Source organism: Heliangelus exortis, chromosome 10 (assembly GCF_036169615.1).
Source record: "Heliangelus exortis chromosome 10, bHelExo1.hap1, whole genome shotgun sequence".
Classification (NCBI taxonomy): Eukaryota; Metazoa; Chordata; class Aves; order Apodiformes; family Trochilidae; genus Heliangelus; species Heliangelus exortis.
Window position 1 is genome coordinate 4,842,803 of NC_092431.1, and position 24,663 is coordinate 4,867,465.

At 38.7% G+C, this 24,663-nt stretch overlaps 1 protein-coding gene across 1 annotated transcript in view; it reads right to left on the reverse strand.

Annotated features, from left to right (window-relative positions):
* Positions 1-692: 692 nt before the first annotated feature.
* KDM3A (lysine demethylase 3A) overlaps positions 693-24,663 on the reverse strand; it is a 29,856-nt gene continuing 5,885 nt past the window's right edge. Inside the window, exons 4-25 of the mRNA XM_071753209.1 lie at positions 23,688-23,790; positions 22,755-22,879; positions 22,390-22,462; positions 22,220-22,308; positions 18,782-18,933; positions 17,333-17,892; positions 15,886-16,087; positions 13,429-13,643; positions 11,147-11,299; positions 10,951-11,046; positions 10,534-10,661; positions 8,745-8,931; positions 8,119-8,288; positions 7,119-7,355; positions 6,541-6,712; positions 5,638-5,728; positions 4,945-5,075; positions 4,006-4,125; positions 3,783-3,922; positions 2,158-2,334; positions 1,938-2,072; positions 693-1,430 (exon numbers count right to left, since the gene is read on the reverse strand). Coding sequence (XP_071609310.1) covers positions 1,350-1,430; positions 1,938-2,072; positions 2,158-2,334; positions 3,783-3,922; positions 4,006-4,125; positions 4,945-5,075; positions 5,638-5,728; positions 6,541-6,712; positions 7,119-7,355; positions 8,119-8,288; positions 8,745-8,931; positions 10,534-10,661; positions 10,951-11,046; positions 11,147-11,299; positions 13,429-13,643; positions 15,886-16,087; positions 17,333-17,892; positions 18,782-18,933; positions 22,220-22,308; positions 22,390-22,462; positions 22,755-22,879; positions 23,688-23,790 — 3,537 coding nt within the window. The 3' untranslated portion in view covers positions 693-1,349. The remainder of the gene's footprint in view (positions 1,431-1,937; positions 2,073-2,157; positions 2,335-3,782; positions 3,923-4,005; positions 4,126-4,944; positions 5,076-5,637; positions 5,729-6,540; positions 6,713-7,118; positions 7,356-8,118; positions 8,289-8,744; positions 8,932-10,533; positions 10,662-10,950; positions 11,047-11,146; positions 11,300-13,428; positions 13,644-15,885; positions 16,088-17,332; positions 17,893-18,781; positions 18,934-22,219; positions 22,309-22,389; positions 22,463-22,754; positions 22,880-23,687; positions 23,791-24,663) is intronic.

Consider the following 24,663-nt stretch of genomic DNA (forward strand, 5'->3'; position numbering starts at 1 on the left):
CAGTGAATTTGCTCAGCAGAATTCAAGCCCCAGGAACATTTCCCTGGGGGAGGAAAACACCCCAGGGCTGGCAGTGCCTCACAGCTGCCTCAGGGATCCCAGCACAGTGGTCACCTCCCTGTAAATGGTCACCTGCAGGTGTGACACACAATGGGACCTCCCCTGGAGAGGGCCACTGCAGGGGGCCTGTGGGAAGGCCACACACAAGGCCTGGGGGAGCTGGGAGGGGAAATTTGCACAGAGTTTGTCAGTTTGTTACATTAGGTTCAGAAAAGTGACTTTTGGCTCAGAGGTTCCCTCTACCCCAGCCTGGCTCTTCCCAACAGCTCCCCTGTGCCTTTCAGCTTGTTAGAGATGTGCTTTGTCACTCTGGACCCCTCTCTGCCTGTTTTAAGTTCTGTGATGTTTTCAGCCCAAGCACTTTGGGAGCAATGTGTGTGTCACTGAGCCTGAACCTGCAGAAGGTCCCTGGACAGAGACCTGAGAGCTGGCACAGGCTGAGAAGCAGCATTAGGTCATGCTTTGGGCAAACCAAAACAGCTATAAACCAGCTCTGTCACTAATTCAATACCCTTGGACTACTTGAACTGTATGAACAGCATATGATATACAATTTTCTTTTGCATTTTAAAGCCCTGAACAAATTAATTATAGTTTAAGCAGTTTGAAGAAGCCAAGCAAGGAGCAGTATCTGAAATAGAAGAATTTTATGTAGACCATTCAGTGTTAAAAACCAGAGAGTCAAACATCAGTTCAAATTAAGAGCAGTTTCAAACAGAAGACATCTGATTAAAAGTCTTTAACATTTAGAAATTTAAATACATTTACCTAAAGATGGTTAACCCCCATCTCTATGTTACTATACAATAGCTTAAAGCTACTTTTAAATGCTAGTTCTATGTTAATGTGAAATTTCAGAACTGCATTCTTATTTTTATGTAAATTGGTTATTAAACTGGGTGACTGAACTTCCTCCCACCCCAAAATAAATTTTAAAAATCAAAGCTTTACAATGTCTTGAATAATATTTTTTCAAATGAGTAATTTGGAATAGTTCCCAACAGTTCTATAGGAGGTATTTTGTACAGTTTGGAGAGCAACTCCATATAAAGTTCTATTGCAACTGAGCATTCACAGTATGCCACAGTCCATACATATTACTACATATACATATCAGGTTTGTAAACATTGGAAGAATACACAGAACATAGTACCACAATCCTCTGGTACTGCTGAAAGGAAGATGAGGTAACATTCATATAATCTCAAAGTCCACAGAGGTCCTGACTGAGTAGTTAAAACAGCTGCCAATGCTTCTGTTTCATAGTGTGTGGTTAAGGCTTTCTACTTTATGGTCTGCTAAGGCTGGACTCATTTGCTCTCAGTATCCCAACTGCATCTTTAACAGCATGGTATATGACATTCTTCACCTAGGAGAAAATCAAACAGCATGGTTAGGGGCAGCTTGGAAGCCTCTGAGGTACAAGAAACATTTGCACAACTTCCCAGCTTCCTCATGTGGCTCTCCTTTCAGCTTCAACACCCTCATCTGCACACACTTCAATCAGTAACTTGTGAAAACAAGGTTCAGATTCCAGCAGGGGACAAACTGAAACCCTTGTAGCTTGAAGAAAGTGTTGCAAGCTCAGCTAGAGGGAAAACAAAACAACTGGATGAAAAACATTTCTAAAGAATCTCAGCAGAAGCTTCAGAAGACTCAAAACTGCTGAAACACCAACAATTTGAAAAACATATGGAAATTCCCCTTCAAGACTCAATGCACTAAAGCTGATCTGAACATGAAAGCAACCTGGGTTGTGTGGACACAGCTCTTAAGAGTCTGGTGAGGGTTGTTTGTTGGCTTTTGCTGTTTTGTTTTCAGTTTATTTTTTTTAAGGATTAAGAGACAGGGCTCACCTTGAGCATTGGGTCCTTACCTGCAATTTATCTTCATGGTTTGTATGTGTATGTGACAGATATCTAAATTCCTGAGTGAGCCAGAAGCAATGTTTGACATGCTCTGGGGATACAAAGTCTTCTGCAACTTTAATACAACTGTACAAATTATGAACCTAGAGAGAAAAAGGAAAAAGCATTAGCCAGGTGCTCAAATGTCTGCCCAAGAGGTCAGGCTGCAAGTGTGCCCCTGGGCCTTGCCTGGTGTGGAGCTCCTGCTGGAATGAAGACAACATCTCCTAGAAACTGTACAATAGCCCAGCCTTGAACTCCATACTCCTGATGAAGACGTTTTCTCAGCGATCGGTCCAAGTACCAACTCTGATCATGGATGGGATCGTGATCCACAGGGTTTTCCTGACCTTGTTCTTCTGCAACCTACAAAATCACAAGATGACAGAGATTATAACCCACCAAGCTCACTGGACAAGCTGTTTTATCTCTGCTACTTTATCTGCCTGCTTGCTCTGGATGGTCGGGTGTAGGAGTTACGCAATGAAAGGTTTGGATTCTTCCACAGTCCTCAGGTTTGACAAGGACACAGTCTCTCAGTTCCACTTTCTTCACAGGTGCATTGCAGAGGCAGATAAAAGAAAGGCAAGTAAACCAAACTTGTGAAGAAACAGAAGGGCTAAGTGTGTTCAGAGTGGGACCAATACTTATATTGCTATAGTCTGTAAAAACTACAGAGTGCAGAATTCAGGAGGTGTCTGCCCCGAGTCCAGCATCAGTCAGAGTGCTCACTGACCTAAACAGAGGATACTAAGTAGATTTTCAGGAGAAACAAGGCAGCACAAGTACTTCAAAAGAGAAATTTGAGGGGTGTGGGGAGAAAATATTGGTAAAAAGTTGCAGTATAAATTTTATTTGTTGTGGCAATCATTTACACCCAGGGCTGCAGCCCAAAGTCTCATTTGGGAGGAGATAAACAGATTGGTTCTGCTCCAAGACAAGCTGCTGAAAAGCCTCCTGCCTGCAGAAAAGTCTGCTAGAAGGGACTGAGAAAAGGTGTGAGAGACAGATGTCAAAACTCAACATGCCAATGCTTATCAAATACTTGATAAAACATGATACTGCATAAGATTTGTTAATACTGACCATATCTGCTGAAGCCTCTCAGAGCTTCTGCCCAAAGACAGCACTCAGGCTGAACAAGGCCAACAGTTGTTCCTGTCACCCCATTCATCCTTTTAAACATCACCATACCAGCTCTTTCCACTTTTAGAACACCAAAGTTCCAGAATTCACATCACCAAGAATTCTGAACCACTTGTGATGAATTTAAATTCTGAAAAAAAGCCCTTTGGGATGTCATATCACATCTCTACTGAACCTTTAACTCCTATGAAAACATCACCCCAAATTCCTCATGCTTCTCCCTTAATTCAAATCTTCTATGGAAGAAAGAAGTAGGAAAAGGAAGAAAACAAGGAAGAATTTTATGCAGAACATATTCTTCTGACATTTCCCAAGAACATCTTGCATGTATGCTTTTAATAAGGATCTGGTTTAACATTAAACTGTGTTTTAGCTTAAATCTAAACCAGTTTGTTTTTGGTTTTTTTTTCACGACATAACATTGTTACTTGTGCTTTAAGAAGTGGAGGCAAAAGCAGTGTGGCTACAATCCAGGGTAACTTCAAGCTTCACCTCGCTGCCCTCCTCAGCTCTGACAAGATTTATGGCACATAGGATGTGGATACACTTGGATACAACTCAGCTCCATTTATTTCCAGAATAACAAGGACAGGAAGAAGCAAAGTCCAAGGACACATATTTGCAGCCTATCCAGAGAGAAAGGGGGGGTTTAAGAGCAAGCAACTTACCTTCTTAAGGAATTCCCTGATCTTCTCTGTATCTTTAGCAGCATAAATGTGCCACAGAGCTCCAGGTTTTTCTCGACCTTCAGTAAAACGTTTAATTGTCAATTCATCAGAGTCCCCATCTTGGATGGTTTTAAGCACTTCTGTTGGGATTAAACATGAGCTGTTAAACTGAAGGACTCTCCCTCCAAGCACAGAAATAACCCTGCCAGAACAAAGACTTTACCTTCTTCTTGATCAGCCTGGCCTTTGGGGATACCCACATAAACCATAACATTAGCTGCATCAGACACATCCAAATGGAGGTTTGTTGTGCCGTATTTTCTATCCTCTGGTGTTATTAAGCCTGAAACAAACAAAAAAGTAGCAGGTACATTAGTTAGAAAATGCCTTACAGCCCTCTCAGCAACACTACCTGGGAAAAAAAAAAAAAAAAAAAAAAAAAAAAAAAAAAAAAAAAAGACAGCTTTTACTTTTATTGGGAAATTATTCTGATATATACAGCATTATACTTTATATTCAGGACCCTGCCCCATCTTGTGTCTTCCCAAGGGATCAGTTTACAGGATGACACTGGTGTGTATCTATACCTTGGCCTGCATGATATATAAAAATCCTGTTTAAGTCCTGTAAGACAAGAGTTTCTATAGTTTAGAATAAAGCATTCTTAAAACCAGTCACTCTTCAAGGCAGATGCTGCCATATTTGGGGGCCACAATCTCTTCACTGGCCATGATCCCACTAAAATTTCAAATGTCTTAATTGACAGCATGTGAACTAAGCATGGAAAGAACTGCTCAAGAAGAGATAAATTAAATGATGCAGCCCTGAAAGGAAAAGTAACAAAAATGATACAGCCAGAAGTAGCAAAACAATGAATACACATTGACAGCTATAGGAAGGAGAGGTTATGTATACACTTGGAACAAGCTGATTGAAGATTGGGAATAAATATTATTGTCTTGAAACCATCTGGACAAATAAAGATTTAACAACATGACATAAAGCTCTGGACATCAGTAATACCTGTAAGTGAGCCAAAATTTGGTTTTCAGATCAGTGAGATTAATCAAATTGTCTACAACAGTCAGGATTCATGTAGTCTACAGGAAATTTTAGTTTCAGTGTGTGGTGGATGAGACCTTTAGAGTGAAAAATCCCTTACCATAGGCATTGTACATCTTAGGGCCCAGATCTGGTCGTACAAAATAGTTGGGAAGTCGGGAGGCAAGGTTGAGCTTCCCACCTCTCCGAGTGTATTCTGGCAATGGAATATTTTTCATCAGATCATCAAACCTAAAAGTAACACAGCACAATTTAATGTTAGGAACTGATAAAAAAAGCAGATTAAAATAGACTGCAACAAAATCTTTCTCCAGTCAAGAAGCTGTACTTGTTCCCCTAGGGGGTTTACTGGCCACCATGAAAAAGCACAACACAAGACACAGGAATATAGCAGACAAACAAATTTAACTGCTCTGGTGTAATGCTATTTCCTTGTGTAATAATCTCAACTAATATAGAATAGAATGAGTCAGAAAAATAGGCAAAAAATAAACTTAAAATGCACTTTAGATTGAAAAACTTCTCAGGCTTTCAGAAAGCTTCCAATGATTACTAATTCTAGGTATGCAGTTTCCTTGGCAGTAAATACAATGAACTGCACAGACATTTATCATAAGACTTGTTTAGCATTTTTAGGTATGTCAGGCAAAATGGTGAACAAAATGGTTCACATGTGACCAGCTGCTTCTCAAAGGTGAATGAAGCAGGAGGCAAAACTTAACAGTATTCCTACAAGACATTATTTTAGAGGTGCACCAGACAAATGCTGAGCAACTGCTTTGTAAATTCCTACCGAGAAGGCATCATGTCTCTGAAGTCTTCTCCTGGAGGCCAGTCTTTTAGCTTCAACACCATTGGCTCTCCTTCTTCTGTTCTCAGGCGACCTGTTGTCAAATATTAGCAAGTTTTATTTTGTACAACTCAATATCCAAAGAATAAAGACAAATAAATGCTTATTTTCAAATACCGTTAGCTTCAAAGTTATTTACATGGAACCAAGGACACACAGGCTCATCTGACACCACAGCTGGGTGTTACTGCTGAGACAGCAGATTGCAGCCTTTACCAGCAGCTCCCCTCCTCAAGCACTTCCTACAGGTTAGCTCAGGCATCTGTGTTGTGTTTGAGGTGAGAGCAGTTGATAATAAAGCAAAATCTCTTAAAAGATCAAGAAAAGAAAGGTGTGAGATGTCCAGTTCCTACTCCTCTCACCCCAAAGTCCCAACTTCCATAAGTTTACATTACACAAACAGATGAAATTCTGTAGCTCAGCTCACCTCCCCCAAACCTATTTCTACTCCACATAACTTTGGTTCCTTAGGAACAAAAGGCACCTGAAGCTTAGACCAACAGAACTCAATTACCTTGTGAGCCATAACCCTACACAGGGTCTTTTATATTTCACCCAATTGGGAAAAAAAAAGCTGAGAGGTGAACCTGCCTGATAAGGTCCCAGGCTCTCAGAATGCTTCCTCACAAGACTAAAGGCAGCCAAACCTCCACAGGGCAGACAATTTCTATACAGTCCACAACACTCTAGGTATACATATGGAGGATACCTTGCAGATAAACTGCCCAGAATAAAGGAAAAGCCTGGAAATATCCTTTATGCTGCTTAATGATAGCAAATTTGTGCTAAGGAAAGATTATTGCCACTGAATATTTTACCTATTGGAAAAAAATTCACAGTACTTACTTGAAATATCTTCAAATCCATCCCAGAAATCTCCTACAGTTGCTCCAGTGATGATTTCATTGGTCCTGCAGTTAACCAGATCTACTTCCTGCTGACCAAACTCCTTCCTAAAGGACTCTGGTCTCCAGAGGTCTGCATTTAATTTGTGATGAACTCCTGACACCATTACAGGCTATAAAAAATAATGTGTATTTTTAAGAATTTTTCAAGACCAGAAATTCTAATTTCAAACAGAACAGGATAAAGCATCAAATGTACTGAACATCTGAACACAAGCACCTTGTGAACACCATTTCTCAAACTAAATGCTCACCCTGCCTTGCCAGAATTATGCCATGCATATGATCATTCTTTATGTCAAGATATGAGGCAGCTTTTTATACAGAGCACTAAGCTCAGCAGTGTGTTTAGAAACTGATTTCCAACAAAAAATATCTTTCTATCCAAGGATCCAACAGTTTTCATGCAGTACAGCTGATGAAGGTTTAGTGTTGCTCATCAGTGCACCAAGGTTGTCCCTGCTCTTCAATTAAAGGGCAAAGCACATGAAAATGGAAAAAGCAGGAAAACCTAAATACCTGTCCCTGCTTCCAGCACTCCCTGAAGACATTCCAGTTACTTTCATTGTTGGGATCTTGAAGACACAGCAAACGGTTATCACACAGCCAGTAGTGAGGGGTATCAAAGCCCATGATTGTGGGCTTGATGGTGAGTCCTTGAGGTTTCTTAGGCAAGTCTGTAACAGTTCTGTTTTGCACCAGGGAAGCAAAAATGTCATCAAGGATTTTGGGTGTACTCTTGAGTCCGTTGTCTGTCTGATTTATAAAAAGAAAGAAAACCAAAAAGTTGGTGCACGTTCCAATTGCCTTGTCCTGCAGTCTTGAAGGGATCTGTCACTTTCAAAATCTGCCACTTGACCTCACAATCATGCAGAAAAAGAAAAATCTTGCAGACTTTGCTGTCTAGAAACTCACCATCATTAAAGCACCAATGCCACTTTGTCTGCAGCATTCTAGCATAGGAAGTTCTGTTCTGATTTACATTTCACCAACATTTACAGAGAACCATGAAACAGAGCATGAACCAACACTGTCTTTATATCAAAGAACAGAAATGCAGTTTCATCAAGGAACTCCCAAGGCCAATATTTTACCCATTTTCAAGTCCTATCCATAAGGGAAAACAAAGCCCAGAAACCTCTGAAGTGAACCAGTCTGCAAATGAGGTATGGTAATGATAGTCACCCACTACAGTGTTTTTCCTTCCACCTGTAACTTTTGATGCTTCTCTTTTGAGTCTAATGGGCAGGCAAATCAATGTGCCTGCCAGACACTGCCTAAATAAATTCATCTGCTTTATGACTTGGTTTCCACTCCCTCATCAAGCAAGTCTTGATGATAGCACCACTAAGCTGCTACTCCAGAATCCAGGCACTAACTTGATCACTTCAGCATAGACAGACTTTTTCCCAAATGAAGACAGACATTTTTACCCACTGTGACTAATGCCTGTTTCACAGGCTCAATAGCCAACTAAGCAAAATCAAATCAAACCTGTAAACCAAAGTTTCTCATATACCTTTCCTCCAGAGGAGTTGAGCAGATTCCGTAAGAAGCCAGAGTTATTGTTGCTCACAGGTGTTAATATTGCACTGTTGAATGTCTGCAGGGCTGCAGCAGGCTTAGCCAGACTGGGGAGTGTCTGAAGAGGTTTATTTTCATTCTTTGAAATAGGTATGGGGAGTTTCTCTGAAATGAAGGAAAGAGAACCTCTGAAAATGAAGTAAGGATTCTGAACCATGAGAAGTATATGCTTTGGATTTTTATTAAGACAAGATGGTCCTATACACAAATATGTACATATATATATGTAATCTCATGTCAATTAATGCAGATGAAATACTCCTTTCACTTAACTACAAAGTTTTTAAAATCACACATTTTTAAAACCATATTCTCAAACTGAATTTTCATTGCATCAATGGGATGGTTAATTCAGTTTTTAAAAAACAATGTGCTAACCCTACCAGTTTTTACTCACAAGGCATTACCAGGGACCAGTTCTGCAGCACAGGCTCTGAACACCCATCCCAGCAGGCAGATTGTATCACTTCCAACACAAGATACTGCTGGGTCTGAAATACATTTTTCTGACAAACAGCCACAAAAAGGGTTTGATCTTCACTGGTTCCACACTGCACATACCTTTGTTTTCTTTATTCACGTTTCCACTTGTTAGGTTTGACAGCCAGCTTAATGAAGGAGAAGTGTTTACTGAAGCAGTTTGTTTACTTCCAATTGCTGATTTTAAAGGAGGGTCGTGGGTAGTGACTTGTGGGCTCAGGACAAAACTGTTATGTTGAAGGCTGGTCCTCTCTCCAGGTACCAAGTTCTGAAAAAAACAAAGTGAGAACTTGATTAGACACAAACACAGAGAACTTGGAAAAGGGAAGCAAGCAATTCAGACTCCTCCTTTCACTGGAAAAAACCGGTTTGACCCTTCAGTAAATACCTGCCCTCCACAAGAGGTCAGCATTGCATCTCAGCACTGGCCAGAGATGAGGATCCTGCAGGATTCTTTAAGAGCAACCAACAGAATCCATCATCCCTCAACAGAAGCACAGAAAGTGGAGTTCACCAGATGGATTTGTGGGGACTGCTTTGCAGTGCTCTCACAGTGACAGCTGATGCTCAGACCAGGGCTAAGTTGGGTGATTTAGTTCAGTAGATCTTAACACGTTGTGCTCCTAAATTTTTATCCTAAGAGGGCAGCAAAAGTCCTCTCACCTGCCAGCTCTAAAATGAGCCCAGCACCAGCCTGGGCAGCAAAACCCAAGCCCAGGACTACTGTACATCTACTATTCAGGCTAAATCCTCCATGTCTGGAGATTCTAGGTATCAAACTAACCTGAACTACTGCTTTGACCTGGGATTCCTGCATGACTGGCTAAATTTCTTTGCTTTGCTCAATTTTCAGTCAACAAAATATTTTCCACCTGTACCTATGTTATTTCATCTCCCAACAAGTGCTGATGCTTGGTAAGGATTCCAAGAATGACATAATATGAAATGCTGAGAACTTTTATATAATAAGCTTATTCTCACACAACCAGTTGCAGTACCTAATTTGACACAGAGAGGTATAGATAAATTTCAATGCAGCTGTGTGTCCAGGCTCACAGTGGAAATTGTGAGAAACAGAAGGCTGAAGCTAGGTCAGTTGTAGGCTGATTTTTGAATCATGTAACCATCTTCCTCACTTTAAACACTTCACAGTATTTTTCATCTCTTCTATTGATTACCAACACCAAAATCAAGTTCAGCCTGCTTCTTACACTTAAAATAACATATTCATATACTTATTTTTAGAATAAGTATTCAGCATTATTAAAATTACTTAATCCAGATGGTTATTTGCAAGATGTTGCAAAACTAAGTCATTAATCTGTGCTGTTTTCAAATGCAAAATAAATGCTACATCCTTTTACAAATAATCATAATAACCATACAGTAGGGGGTTGTGTAATGTAATGAGCAGCACACTTTCCACCAAGGTTCCCAGAGAAATTACTACACAGTTCCACACTGCTCTAGCCCTCAAAATTTTACTCATGTTTAATTCTTTTATGATTCCCAGTGCTCTTCCACCCTACTTATTCTTTTAGATGCTGCATCTATTGTGTCTCCAGGACCCAAGGGATAATCTAATCCTATTTTTTACTCCAAGAAACCTCACTGAGCATTTTTCAAGGATAGGTCACTTACTGAGGCATCAGTGTGCCAAAGGGACACAAAGCAGTTTTCCCCAAAACTTAAACACCTGAACCAGAAAGATAAATATTGAATACAAAATTTTAACAAAAACCTACATGGTGGGGTTATCAGTAGTGTCTAGGATTAGCATAGCTACAAAGTCAGTTACCATTGGCTTCAAACATTGGTAGCAGACTGAGGCAAACCAATATAGAGACAGAGTGCAAGACAACAGCAATACCTGTTTTGACTCCTCCTTTAGAGTTGGCTTTGACAGTGCTTTGAACTGCTTGTTTGCACAAGGACAATTGGCCTTTATTCCCCATTTTGTTCTTACTGAGTGAACAATATCACCAACATCATAGAGAGCTGAAGGAAGAGAGTCTTTAGTGAGTTCATGTGTAAGCAGAATATCCAGCATTCAATAAGACTTTAAGAAATTATGCAGGTAAACATGTATGTGAACAGTTCATCCTTAAACAAGAAGTTTTGCTGCTGCTTTGTAAAGGTCAAAGATGATAAATAAGTACCAACTCCACAGGCTGTTCCAGTTTTTTGACAATAAATATTAAGCTTTTACTATATTAAAAACAAAACCCTGACTTAGTACAACAAAAATCTACACCACTTTTGCAGCCCAATGAAATATTTAAAATACCTTTTCCAGGAATTATCTGTGTAGGCATTAGATTCTCTGGTTCATGTTCCTGCCCCTTCACACATTTAAACCAGGAGAAAGTATCTGAGTCATCATCTGTAAACAAAACCATTCATTTTATCATCTTTCATCCTTCTCTGGAAAGCTACCTATTTTACTATTCTTGATATACCAAGCCACAGGTGTGCATTCTCACCTTCATGTAAGCCTTTTTTCCTCATCCTGTAACAATCCACACACACACCAAAGCCACACTTAGAGCAGACCCAGTGAAGGTTGAAGATCGTGGTGTCACAGACATCGCACATCTCCCGAACTCCACGCACTGCCCGCTTCCAGGCTACCTGTCCTGTAGGAAATGACACATTAGTCACAGCCAAACCACACACACAAACCAAAGTATTTGCATGTTCAATATAGCTACATTAAAACACTGTAGTGATAGAAGACTCAGACTTGGTTTTGTATTGGAACTCCAAAGCAAAGCCTTTGTTGTCACAGATTCAGAAAAACAGGTCCAGAACAGAGTGTCCAATACACCATTTTCTTAGGATAATCCTCCAACTTTCCAAAAGAGGATTAAAGAGTTTTTTGTCATCTTTTGCATGTAATTTCATCTTTCAGTTTTCTGATTTTGTCTGTTCCCACTCCCACTCTTTTGTTTCCTCTCTGCAGCTTGATCTTGTCTCCTATTTCTGAAGATCTCCTTTTGGCACTTACTGGCCAAGGAGCAATGAGACCTAACAAGCCCTTCTTTCTACACTGGTCAATCTTTTACTACATAACAGTGATAATTTCACTTGTGCTTTGCTACTAATCCTCTAAGGACCTCTCTTTAAGGAAGTTCTCAATTAATTTTCCCCCTCACACTTGTTTGTTTTGTGGCCCTGCCTACCAGTCAGGTAATTCACTGGGGTAAAAGACAGAGGGGCTGACCCCAAGGCATACTGTGCAAGTACAAAAATATTCCTACATAAATGATGCCCTACAAAGTAGTATTTGAACAAAATATGTTCACATTTAGGAAAAAGGTCAGTTTGTCAGAGACAGAATGTTTATTAAAAGGTATTGTTTCAGCTGAACTCTGCCAAGAGAGGTTTTATCATAACTTCAAATCATGGTGGTTCGTGTGCCAACTCAGTGAGCAGTGTTTCCCCAGATTGTTCAAAGAAGAATGAGTACCTAGACTGTAAATTACTTATTTCCCACTCAGGGTACAAAATATATCCTTTGTTTTAATGAAATTGATTGCCCTTACTCTCACCAGCCAGGGCAATAAATAATCAAAGAGGAATTGGTGACATTTTGCTCCTTTTACACCAAATCTACACCTCACATGCGCCTGGGTTTTTTTATAAGCAGATGGTTCTGGTGGGTATGCTAACTGATTTATCCTCTGCTATTAATCACAACTCCCTTTTTTTTCCCCATGAATTTCACTCAAAATTTCATCCTTCTGGAAGTGGTTCAATATTCTACTTTGTTTCTCTTGCTATTGATCCTTTGGCTACCCAGGCCTGGACACGTTTCCAGTTCAAGCAAAGAGCAGAGCTTGCAGCTCCCCAGTAGTCCAGGGTAAAACCCCTCAGCACATTTTTCTGCAATTACCTCAAGTCTTTCCTCCTCTCTCAAGGGCAATTCAAGCCTACTCAGATTTTTTTCCTTCTATTCAAAACCCTGGAGTGAGTGGTAAACTGACATGAACTTTACACAATGTCAATACTACCCAAATGCTAAAGAGATTGGGTAGACAGTCTTCTAAAGCTGCTGGGTCTCAGTCATGTAGTTATAATCCAAAAAACAAACATAGTTTTAAGAGTCATTCTACTCTGAGAAGTGATTATGCAAGATGACAACTTTGCCCATCTGTCTGCTCATGTTTGCTACAAGAAGGTTCTGATGTGGACAAAAAACTGTGAGGATGAAAAGTTTGCTCTACAGTCAGTTACCCCCTCAACAGAACCCCTCAGGGTCTATTCCCAGTAGGGTTTGAAATCCCTTAAAATGGTCCTACTGGAAAATTTCAGGTAGAGGGAAAAATTCTTTATTGATATCAGCATTAGATCCCTTTATGCAAGAGCAACAGAATAGAACCACAGCAACTGAACAGAATCTGTGCCATGAAAATGAAAGCTGTATTTCATTTACATGCTAAGAATAAACTGCTGTCAGGTGCCTGCTGTTCTATTTATTTTTTTAACACTGTTTCTCTGCAACAGGAAAAGTAATTTGATAAATTGAGAAGTCTTCTGACAAAGAAGGATAGAATTATTTTCTCTTTTGCCCTGCCTGTGAGCAAACAATTGCTGACACTGGTTCACACTGGATCTTAACCATTACCTCTCTCTGAGAAGAGAGGGAAACACTGAAGTCTTGTGTTGCTTCCAAATGCATGCAATGTCTTTTCACAGAAACTTAAAGTTTCACATGAAGATACTAAAATACACGTTGTTTTAATAAAAAAAAAAAAAATCTTACTGTGTGGTTCAATTGTAGACATAACTTCCTTTTCAGATATCACTAGCTGACAGAAGTGATCTCCAATGTTGGCTAGAATATACTTTGCTGTGTCAAGATCCAGACCCACAACATTTTTTGATAAAGGCAGCCATAAGCTAATAGCCTCAGGGTCATATTTATTTGGAGTTAAGAAACCTTCTTCACGCAGTATTCCATGCTTATTAAACTGCAGCCTGTGAAAAGAGGGGGGAAAGGAATAAAACACATCTCCTATGTTTTGTTTACATTGATCTCAGTGAGTTAATGTGGGAAGGAAATGTTAACATCTATAATGACTGCAACAGACATGGGTAAAAATACTTGTTATGCTAAAAGATTTGTTATGTTAAAAAAAAAAATTAAAATCCAATCTCATAATAATTTTTTTTTTGCAGTAAGTAGACTTCCTAACAATTTTTTATTCACACAAACCAAAATAATGTTAATGTAATTTAAAAATGTATGGGCATTATTGACCCATCTAGGGGAGATAGCAGTATTTAATTCAGTATTTACAAACTCACAAGAGATATTAGAACACCATAAAATCCATTTCAGTTACAATTAATTTCAAAGCAGCTGCCAAAAATGTCCAAAATTTCAGTAAGCTATTCTTATGTGATTCAGAGCAGGTAGAAAAATTAAATGTGTTTTTAGTAGCTTATAAAATAAAAACCATTAAGAGTCCTACTCATGTTTTCAGGAACCTTTTTACTAAATGCTGTAAAGGGGAAGTTGATTTCTTATGACATGTGCTCACTATGTGTTAAGTATGGCAAGAAAACACATGTTAGCATCTGGCATCACCAGGCAAACATCATCTTCAAACTTTGCAGATTTCATATTCAATAAAAAGAAACAGTTCCATCAGCTCCAACTTCTAGACTGAAGGATTTAACTGCTTTGAACTGCACTGCATGTCTGGGTTTTCACTTGGAGAAGATGAATTAGGATAGGATGTTGTTACTCCAGCCTCACCCATTTTTAAGTTCTTCAATTAAAGTCAGATTATACCAAGATTTCCTATAGTAAAATCTCTAATCCAAGGTTAAATAACAGATGAGTAGCACTTTTCTTTTAAGCCTTCAGCTACAAAATGGACTGGGGGGATGGTCTTGCAGAAAAGTCTGTGGATTTTTTACCCCACATCCTTTGTAACCTTTCTGCCTTTTGTTTTCCCTCTTCAGAAGTTTTTCAGGTCTTAGCTTCTTTTTATTCTACTTAGAAACTCAAAAGAAAGTTATGCCTCTGAAAATCAGGAGGAAGATTGAGAATAGTAAGCTCCCCATCTCCATAGTGACAAGTAATATTTTTGCTTTTCCTCTCTAATATCACAAGTGTTACCTTCCTCTCCTTAAACACAACCCAAAGCTTAAATGGCTGTGGGGGGAAATCAAAAGTGTGCAACAACATCTGGACATGAGATCAAAAGGTTCATGGAAAAAATTTACACAACTTGAAAACAAAGGAAAGGACATGTTAAAAACCAGCCAGACACTGCAGTTTGACAACATCCACCCTGGGCTTAGGTACAGGCTTCAAGTGACAGCTCAACAGTCTTTGAAAGGGTTCCTCAGGGTGTGTTAAGAGCTAAAGAGGTAAAACATCAACAAACCTTGACTCTTCAACTCAAGAACTGGGCTCTGAGGGCTGTGGGTGGGGATCTGAAGCTGCAGATCAGGTTTGGAAAAGCAGCCACCACTGCAGTCACCAGATTTTCCTTCAAGTTGCTTTGCTGACCCTTCCCTCCCTGAAGCCCAATGAGTTGTACTGGTTAAACGTTTCTGTGGCAAGCTTAAAGAAGTGGCACAAACTCTCAAGTGTGAAGTGGAACAAAGAATGGAGCAACACAATGTAAATTACTATTTTCCTCACTACTAATGCATGACTCCAGCTGAAAGCTCTTGGCCACTTACAGCAACTCTTCCACAGCTGTGGGAACACAGCTAACATTTCATGTGTCCAGCTGCTAAACTCTGGGAGACGTGCATGGAATCTCCCCTCTCACTACTATCTCCAGTGCTACTGAGTTGTAGCACTCAAACTGAACTCATGTTATCCTGCTGGCACCCTGCCCAGAACAGCAAAATAAAGAGCTCAGAGTCCTGCCAAAATATTTTCTGCTCAAATGAGGCAGTTATAAAATTTCTAAGAGCTAAAAAACCACAGGCAACCTCTCATTAGTTAGGTATATTAGCCTTATAGCTTAACAGCTATACACTGTCATCTGGCAGTTTTGAACCAGAGACCTAAATGAGACCACTTTGACCAAATAACTGTGTTTTCATCTGTCCTGGAAGACAAAGAGCCACGTTACAGTGTGCATGCAACAGCCCCCCTTTCAGAAAAGGGGAAAAAGTCAGATGTCCAACTGGGACACGAGTGATGTTATCCATATGTAAAGAGTATCAAGGTTGATGTAAAAATTCTTTTTACCTTCTGAAGTGAAAGAATCGACAGAAGACAGTGGACTCTCTCTGCTCTTTGTTCTTCCTGTAGCTGTCCAGACGACATTCCCTGCACTTGTGCAAGTGAGGAGCAATATTATTGCAGGAACCATCCTGGACAAAAGCTTCTCCACTTTGCTGCAGCTTCTTCACTTTAGCAGCATCTGCTAAAACTGACTTGCGAACTATGACTGGAGGGAAGAGCAGTGCAGATTGGACAAGCTTCAGTTTCTCATATAAAGGTGCAAGTAAATGTGTTTTACTTAAAGATCCAAATCAACTCTTCCATGTAAAATTTACATCACATTGAATCAAAGTTATGCTAAAATATTTGCCGTTGGCAGAAGCCTCTTTTCAGGGCAGTAGAAACTTTAAGCACTAATTCCACCTGAGTCATAGTCTGGAGACCCAAGTTGAGCAGCTTTAGCTCCTCCATGGAGGAACATTTTGCAATAGTATCTGCTTATGATTAAAGTTTTTCAATACCTCAGCAGACCAGAGCATAAAGCAATCATATTTCACAAGTAATGAAGACAGAAGTACAACTGGGTCATTCCTCAGCCCTGTTTCCACCCTTCACAATACAATGTATTTCAGAATCTTACTATAATAGTTGCCAAACAGCCCTTTTCCTCCCACACTGCAGGTGAGGCCTAGCAGGGCACAGCAGTCACTGCTTGCTTAGCTCTGTATCCGTGTTAATTATGGAATAGCACATTGTAATCCAAGACCAAGCAACAGGAGATTGGAAAAAAAGGAGAGGTGGGTGTGTAGGGAGATCCCCAGAACCCTGAATAATCAGCTATGCTGCCTGGCACACAGCACAACACAACATCAGAAGTCCAGCTCCTTAAGCAGCCACAGCCTTTCCCATTCTGTCCCATATGGAAAACTTGAAGAGCTCACCAAGTGGAACTGTGTCACAGAAAACACTGAGACAAGGTGGGCTGTTTTAAGGTGGGGTGATTTTGGTGATTTTTGAGTACTTTTTTTTTTGGTTGGTTGGGGTTTGGGTTTTTTTTTTTGCTCTGTTTTCAGAACAGTTATTAAAAGACAGACCCTCCTGAACAAAGCTTTAAGAAAGACTTTGATCATGCTAACAAATGTAGGACCATTGCTCAAAAATTTTGTCTCATTATGCCATTTGCACTCCAAACAGAACCTTGTTTTTGTAACTCATCTTGTCAGGCTGCTCTTGCATACAATTGTAACAACTTCTTTCTAGAAAGTAATGACTAGTCCTTTATCAGGAAAGGACATTTTCCTCAGATTTATTGCATTCTTCCTGTAAAAGAATCCACAAATGACTCAAGTTCCAGATTGACTCACACAATTTAAATTACTAATTTTGTGTGCATTACAAAGGTCCTACTTGTATGTAGTTACACAGAAGCTACAAGGGCTTTCACAAGACAGGAAGTTTCAAAAATACTTACTATTATCCTGGACCTTGGCACTTCCAGTCCAAAAGCTTTCTATTTCACTTCTGTCATACAGAATCTCATTTGGATTTCTTTTAATAAAAAATTCCATTTCTGTAAGTTCATCAATCTTTCGTTTGTGTCTGTTCTGGCTGTTGCAATTGCTCTGTGATTTAATTCCAGCCTCAGCAAAAGAGAGAAGATGAGCATCTGAGGTTGAGGGTCTACAATCTAAAGTCCGTTGCAGTTCCAGAGCGGTGCTGACTCTTGGTATTGCTATGGAAGAGTTACCATGTTGCAACTGCTTTACAGAAATGCAATCTTTTGGAAAGTTTGTTGTGGCCTTCAGAAGAGGTTCGTTCTCAGTTTTCAGGTTGGTTACTTTTTCATCAGTCAAAGGGGAAGATCTTGAGGTCATCAAAGAGGTACATTTGCCATTGGGATCACTAGGATTTTGCATTTGTTCTTTAGATATAAACCCTACTTTAGGAAAGGCTGTCAGATCTTCCTTCAATGGTTTCATTCCAGGATTAAGACAAGAAGGATGAGTTTCTGGCAAGCTTCGTCTGCATGTGCTGAAACACACAACGTGCAAGAATTAGACACAAATGTGTCAAACACATCAGGGCATCAGCTGCTCAATCTGGTCACATTTAAAGGTTGAAGAAAGAAATTTAATGATGTACTTTGAATTCTGATGTTCAAAGACTTCAGACTGTGGGAGGTTAAGTAGGTTTGAGGGGTTTTGGGTATGACTTTTTTTTAAAGAGCTGGAGAGAATGCTAAATCTATACATGCATGTGGCACACACAAATTTATGTACTGCAGCTACTCCACTACCTTCTCACAATGAAACAGTTGCTTTCCCATTTTCTCATGCAACAGCTGCATTAACAAATGCATTTCACTTGTATGTCTGTGAGAAGATTCTTTGTGGCTGGCACTACAAGCACCTATAAAACCTATTCCATTTCTTTTAAAGCTAACATACAAAATCTAAGTTTTCCTGTCACACTATTTCTACCATTATGTTCATTTTTGTGACAAAATTGGATGTAAAAAAGTTTAGACACTGGTGTTAGACAGAAATATAACTGAGGACCTGTACTTGACCTGCAAGAAGCCAGCACACAGGACACCTGAATGTGTTCTGTTTGTCTTGGGGCAGGGAAGGAATGAGATTCACAGGAAGTGGGCACTGCACCTATGCATAACCCATCAGTTATAAACTGATGAAACTGTAACATTGGATTGTTACACTGAAGGGCAACAACCTCAAATGCAGGATAAAAAATGTGGCATAAGAAAATTATCTATTATCTAATTAAGTTTAACATTTTTCTATGCTAATATTACAGACTAGTTGCTGCAGTTCCTTAAGATGACCTCTGAATTTGTTTTATTAAGAACTGGAGCTCTTTTTGGAGGGAAAAAAGACTGTACAAGCATAAATTGATTCCTTACCCCTGAGGAGTTTCTGCACCAAGGTTGGGTGGTGAGTTAGCTGGCAGGGGCAGGCCTTGATGCCTTTGATCTTTATTTGCAGGAGTACATCCTAACAATGCTTCACCAAACACTGTTGGTACTGACTGCACAGGTCCCTGACTGGGAGAAACCTATAAGGGAGATTTTAACAGAAAAAAAATCAGATTAACAAAAGCAATACTTTGCAGGGTTCAGCTTAAATAGAAAAACATTGCCCTTCCCACTGTGTTTGGTGACCATTCCTCACTCAGTCCCTAAGATGGAAAGACCTTAGAGTATCCATTTAAATATGTTCCATGAAACACTAGACATGTTAATTCATTTTCTCAATAATTAACACCAAACTTTTTTGGGAGGAAGGAAGGTGCATTAAGATGGAGCAGAGGTAGACAAAGCTCTGGTCTTCAGAACTGCCAGTACAATGATCTTTCTAAAAGTACTGCAGTAATCAGAATTCAGAAATAGCTTTCAGAACTCATCAGAAAAACACTGATGAAATGACAAGTGTGAAGTTGGTCTGACACCATTACCAAAAATCTACATGTGAACTTCCCTGTAGTGAGAAAAATCTTTCTACCAGGATTCAGCAAGTATTAAGTAGAAGCTGATTAAAATCATGAGCCTTACAAACCTACAGTTCTTTTAGGAATGCAACAGTCCTACCAAATTACCAAGGGTCTTTAAAAAAGGATTTTTTTGTGGGACTCCTTCCTCAGCTCTAACATCCACATTCCACTCCCACATGATCAACTTACAGCTGGAAGTTACACTACAGACTCATTACCATCAACTCCAAAATATTTCCTTTCTGCTTTGGTATAACACAGCTGTCAGGCAGCAACACAAGCTCTCAAAAACCACTGGGATTATTTAATTCCATATTAGAAATCAGAATACTATCACATACTAAATAAAACAAAAAAAAAAAGAGTGCTTTGGCTTATCATTACCATGTATTCACATCCACCAAAATCAGAGAAACAAATAGAGCTTCTGTACACTTTAACCATTTTGAGAAAATACTTGCAAGATGTTCCTAGAGTGTACAAAAGTGATAAAGGATCCAGTACTCTGCAGGAAGGCAGACCAGAAAATGAGAAGGAAATTGCTTCACTACTTAAAGGGAAATAGTGGTGAAACAAGCTGAATTCAGATCACTAGAACTCTTCTGCAGGACACTTGGAATATAAAATTTCTGCATGTATTCAGCAGGCTGCTCAATGGCTGCATATGCAGGAAGCTAAAGACTGACAAACTGTATCTGAAAGATGCTGAAGGTACTCAAGTGGGAGCTACAGAAACAACAGTAGCTGCCTCATGTTGATTTGTTGCACACTCTTCCTCAGCAGTAAACACAAGATAGACCCCTCTCCCCATTGAGGAATCTTATTCCTGTACTTGCTACCTCATGCCAGACCTTTGTGAGGTCTTTATAATTCACTCAGCACTGGGACTGACTGCACAGAAGCCAATGATCAAGAAGCAACAAAAGAAAAGACAACTCCTACCCCAGCACCAGCCTACAGCTTCAAAAGGCTAACTGCCTAAAATGCAGGTTTTGGTGTGAAATACTGGGGAAAAGAACATAGGGAAAGTTTGAAGTGCAAGAAAAAAAAAAGGCAAGAAAAAAAAAAGGCAAGAAAAAAAAAAGGCAAGAAAAAAAAAAAGGCAAGAAAAAAAAAAAGGCAAGAAAAAAAAAAGGCAAGAAAAAAAAAAAGGCAAGAAAAAAAAAAGGCAAGAAAAAAAAAAAGGCAAGAAAAAAAAAGGCAAGAAAAAAAAAAGGCAAGAAAAAAAAAAGGCAAGAAAAAAAAAAGGCAAGAAAAAAAAAAGGCAAGAAAAAAAAAGGCAAGAAAAAAAAAGGCAAGAAAAAAAAAAGGCAAGAAAAAAAAAAGGCAAGAAAAAAAAAGGCAAGAAAAAAAAAGGCAAGAAAAAAAAAGGCAAGAAAAAAAAAAGGCAAGAAAAAAAAAAGGCAAGGAAAAAAAAAGGCAAGGAAAAAAAGGCAAGGAAAAAAAGGCAAGGAAAAAAAGGCAAGGAAAAAAAGGCAAGGAAAAAAAGGCAAGGAAAAAAAGGCAAGGAAAAAAAGGCAAGGAAAAAAAGGCAAGGAAAAAAAGGCAAGGAAAAAAAGGCAAGGAAAAAAAGGCAGGAAAAAAAGGCAGGAAAAAAGCAAGGAAAAAAGCAAGGAAAAAAGGCAGGAAAAAAGCAAGGAAAAAAGGCAGGAAAAAAGCAAGGAAAAAAGGCAGGAAAAAAGCAAGGAAAAAAGGCAGGAAAAAAGCAAGGAAAAAAGGCAGGAAAAAAGCAAGGAAAAAAGCAAGGAAAAAAGCAAGGAAAAAAGCAAGGAAAAAAGCAAGGAAAAAAGCAAGGAAAAAAGCAAGGAAAAAAGCAAGGAAAAAAGCAAGGAAAAAAGCAAGGAAAAAAGCAAGGAAAAAAGCAAGGAAAAAAGCAAGGAAAAAAAGCAAGGAAAAAAAGCAAGGAAAAAAAGCAAGGAAAAAAAGCAAGGAAAAAAAGCAAGGAAAAAAAGCAAGGAAAAAAAGCAAGGAAAAAAGCAAGGAAAAAAGCAAGGAAAAAAAGCAAGGAAAAAAAGCAAGGAAAAAAAGCAAGGAAAAAAAGCAAGGAAAAAAAGCAAGGAAAAAAAGCAAGGAAAAAAAGCAAGGAAAAAAAGCAAGGAAAAAAAGCAAGGAAAAAAAGCAAGGAAAAAAAGCAAGGAAAAAAAGCAAGGAAAAAAAGCAAGGAAAAAAAGCAAGGAAAAAAAGCAAGGAAAAAAAGCAAGGAAAAAAAGCAAGGAAAAAAAGCAAGGAAAAAAAGCAAGGAAAAAAAGCAAGGAAAAAAAGCAAGGAAAAAAAGCAAGGAAAAAAAGCAAGGAAAAAAAGCAAGGAAAAAAAGCAAGGAAAAAAGCAAGGAAAAAAAGCAAGGAAAAAAAGCAAGGAAAAAAAGCAAGGAAAAAAAGCAAGGAAAAAAAGCAAGGAAAAAAAGCAAGGAAAAAAAGCAAGGAAAAAAAGCAAGGAAAAAAAGCAAGGAAAAAAAGCAAGGAAAAAAAGCAAGGAAAAAAAGCAAGGAAAAAAAGCAAGGAAAAAAAGCAAGGAAAAAAAGCAAGGAAAAAAAGCAAGGAAAAAAAGCAAGAAAAAAAAGCAAGAAAAAAAAAAGCAGGAAAAAAAAAGCAGGAAAAAAAAGCAAGGAAAAAAAAAAGAAGACAAGAAAAAAAAAAGAAGACAAAACCCACAAACTTCAAGGCTCAGTAACTTTTCCTCAGATTATCACCAGGCAAGATGTTTTATCCATGCCTAGACAAGTTTCAAAGAACTCAACACACCCTCCCAGGGATTATATTTATTATTTCACTTTCCCATCTAATCCTTATTAAGACTGTTCTGAGAAATGACATAACCATTACCTAACAGTCATATATAACATAAACATTACCTCAAGAGAAGATTTTGTGTGTTTAGCATCAACACTTCCACTATTCTCAGATGGCTTCCTTTTCACGCCCCCATTTTTCTTAGATTTATCTGGAAGAGGTGATCAAGATTAGTCTATTAATCACAATTATGCTGCTTAGTGTTTGAAGGACAAACAAGAATGGGTCTTACCACATTTTCCATTGTTCTCATATATGATTTCAACATGAATTAACTCTGGATCAAGAGTTTTTAAAGCTGGAATCTTGGAAAGGAACAAAAACACAGAAGCAGTTATGTAGAGAGGTGAAAGCTCCTGGTCCAATGTATTTTTCTTAGATGTTGTGGTTCAGACTAAGCTTAGACATTTAACTTTTAGGTTGCTTGACTACCAAGCTGAATTGACCAATATATTATTGTCACAGTGTCTCTGCATGAAAACACACAAACTGGTGCTTCAGAACTGTCTACACAGCACAGAAAGCAAAGAAACCAGAATAACACAAATTCTCACCCATTTCCCCCCCATCTGTAAACCCCCAGCAACTGGTTCTTACCTCCTGACAGTTGACTTCTAGAGTTCTTGTAGCTGGATTACCATTGACAACAACAGCTGTGAACCACTGAGTGGATGGATCCAGGCTATAAATTCTAATTTTTGAACCAATTATATTTTTTCCACCTTGAAGAAAAAAAACAAACAACAAAACACATAAGAAAACTGAGCTTCTGAAAAAGAGTATGAAGATCAGAGTTACCAACATCAATTTGCTGACAGTACTGCATGCAAGATGCAAGTAAGCAAAACAGAGAACCTAGAGACAACTTCCATATAGCTAAAATCCAAAAAGCATGACAAAGCTATGTTCCAACTATCTCCTTAGAACAGTTCAATTAAGGTTACTGGGGGTTAGGACTTGCAGCAGAGGACAGACTGACCTCCAGATTTCAGACACTGGGGCAGAGCAGTGGACATGGAAATGAAGGTTCAATGATTAGATGTGAAATTTTCCTCTTTACAGTATTGGAAGTGACAGCTCTAAGCTGCAATATTTACCTTTCCATAGAAGGTAAGCATAGGGCTACAAATGTGCTTGTATGAACCCAGTAAGTAAGAATTTGAATCTGGTGAAGGAAAATAATAATTTTAACTTGACTGAAAAGAGTGGTTTCTAGGTAAATTTACTTGAAACAATAAGCAACTCAATAATTTCAGTGAGAATTGTTCCAAATCTGATTAGCACTTTTCACAAGTGCCAGGGCCAGGCCTTCCATACGAGCCTAAATTATCTACTCGCACTTAAAAAGGAAATACTTCCAAACCTAAATTCCTGTAATCCTTCACATTTTGCATTCACTGCTGTGAAGGAAAGTGGAATCAGTATTTTTAAAAAGCTTTTATCCCTAGAACTGTAATTTACACCATCACTGCAAAGATTTCCCTTTTGCACTGAGTATTTATTTCCATACACTGCAGACTATGCCTGTACCTTGCACCAAACGTGTTTCATCCAAGTGTTTCTTGACCAGAGCCTGAATTTCTTCATTAACAATTTGATCATCCTTCAGAGGAAGCCTGGAACTGTCCACATCCTATGTGGGAAACAGAGAAGTTAAAAAAAAAGTTAGAAGTATAATGCTTTGATAAACAGACATAATATTTAGACACAAGCCAGTACTATTTCTTACAAGTCCATTATTTGTCATTTGGTATTTGAGGCAGACAGCATTTCCTTACCACTAATCTGGAACAGCCATCAGCAAAAGTCAGACTTAAACACCAGCCAGGCAGGCTGGCTGCAAAGTCTTGTGGCTTTTTTTTTTTTAAATTGTGTAGAAACAGAACTGACTCCTGTTCTTACCTCTGAAGTCAGAGTGGTTCCAAAGAATATTTATCAATATGGTGATATTTGCTTTATAAATATATAAATATAAAATATAGAAATATTAAAAATATACATACATATATGCATATATATATGAAGTGAGCTCCCCAGGTCCACTTCAACATTGTTCTGAAAACAATCTGGCTTTTTTTTTACTACATTGCTCATGAGCACCAAGTTTAACTGAACCATCTGTTTTTCAATTTAGGATTTTAAATTCTCAGAAGCAGCAATTTATAAGCAGTCCTGAGCAGATGTAAAGCTTTCTGTTTCTAGTTATGATAATGCCAGGATCCAGTCCATCTCAAGACACCATTACAAAATGCTCATATGAATGAAAATTGAGTCAGCTACACCTAAATAATTCAAAATTATTCAGCTTTATGCGTATGTATTTTGGGGTTTTTTTCCTCCCTATTGTTATACAAGTCAAGCTGATTGACAACATTTAAAATTCATTCTCAAATATAAAGTTTAGAACAAGTTTTTAATAATGGCTCAGTGCCATTTAAAAGGCCTTTTTTTTTTTTTTTTTTTCCCCAAGCACTGCTCTGTTATTTGTCAGAAGCAGAAGGCTCAA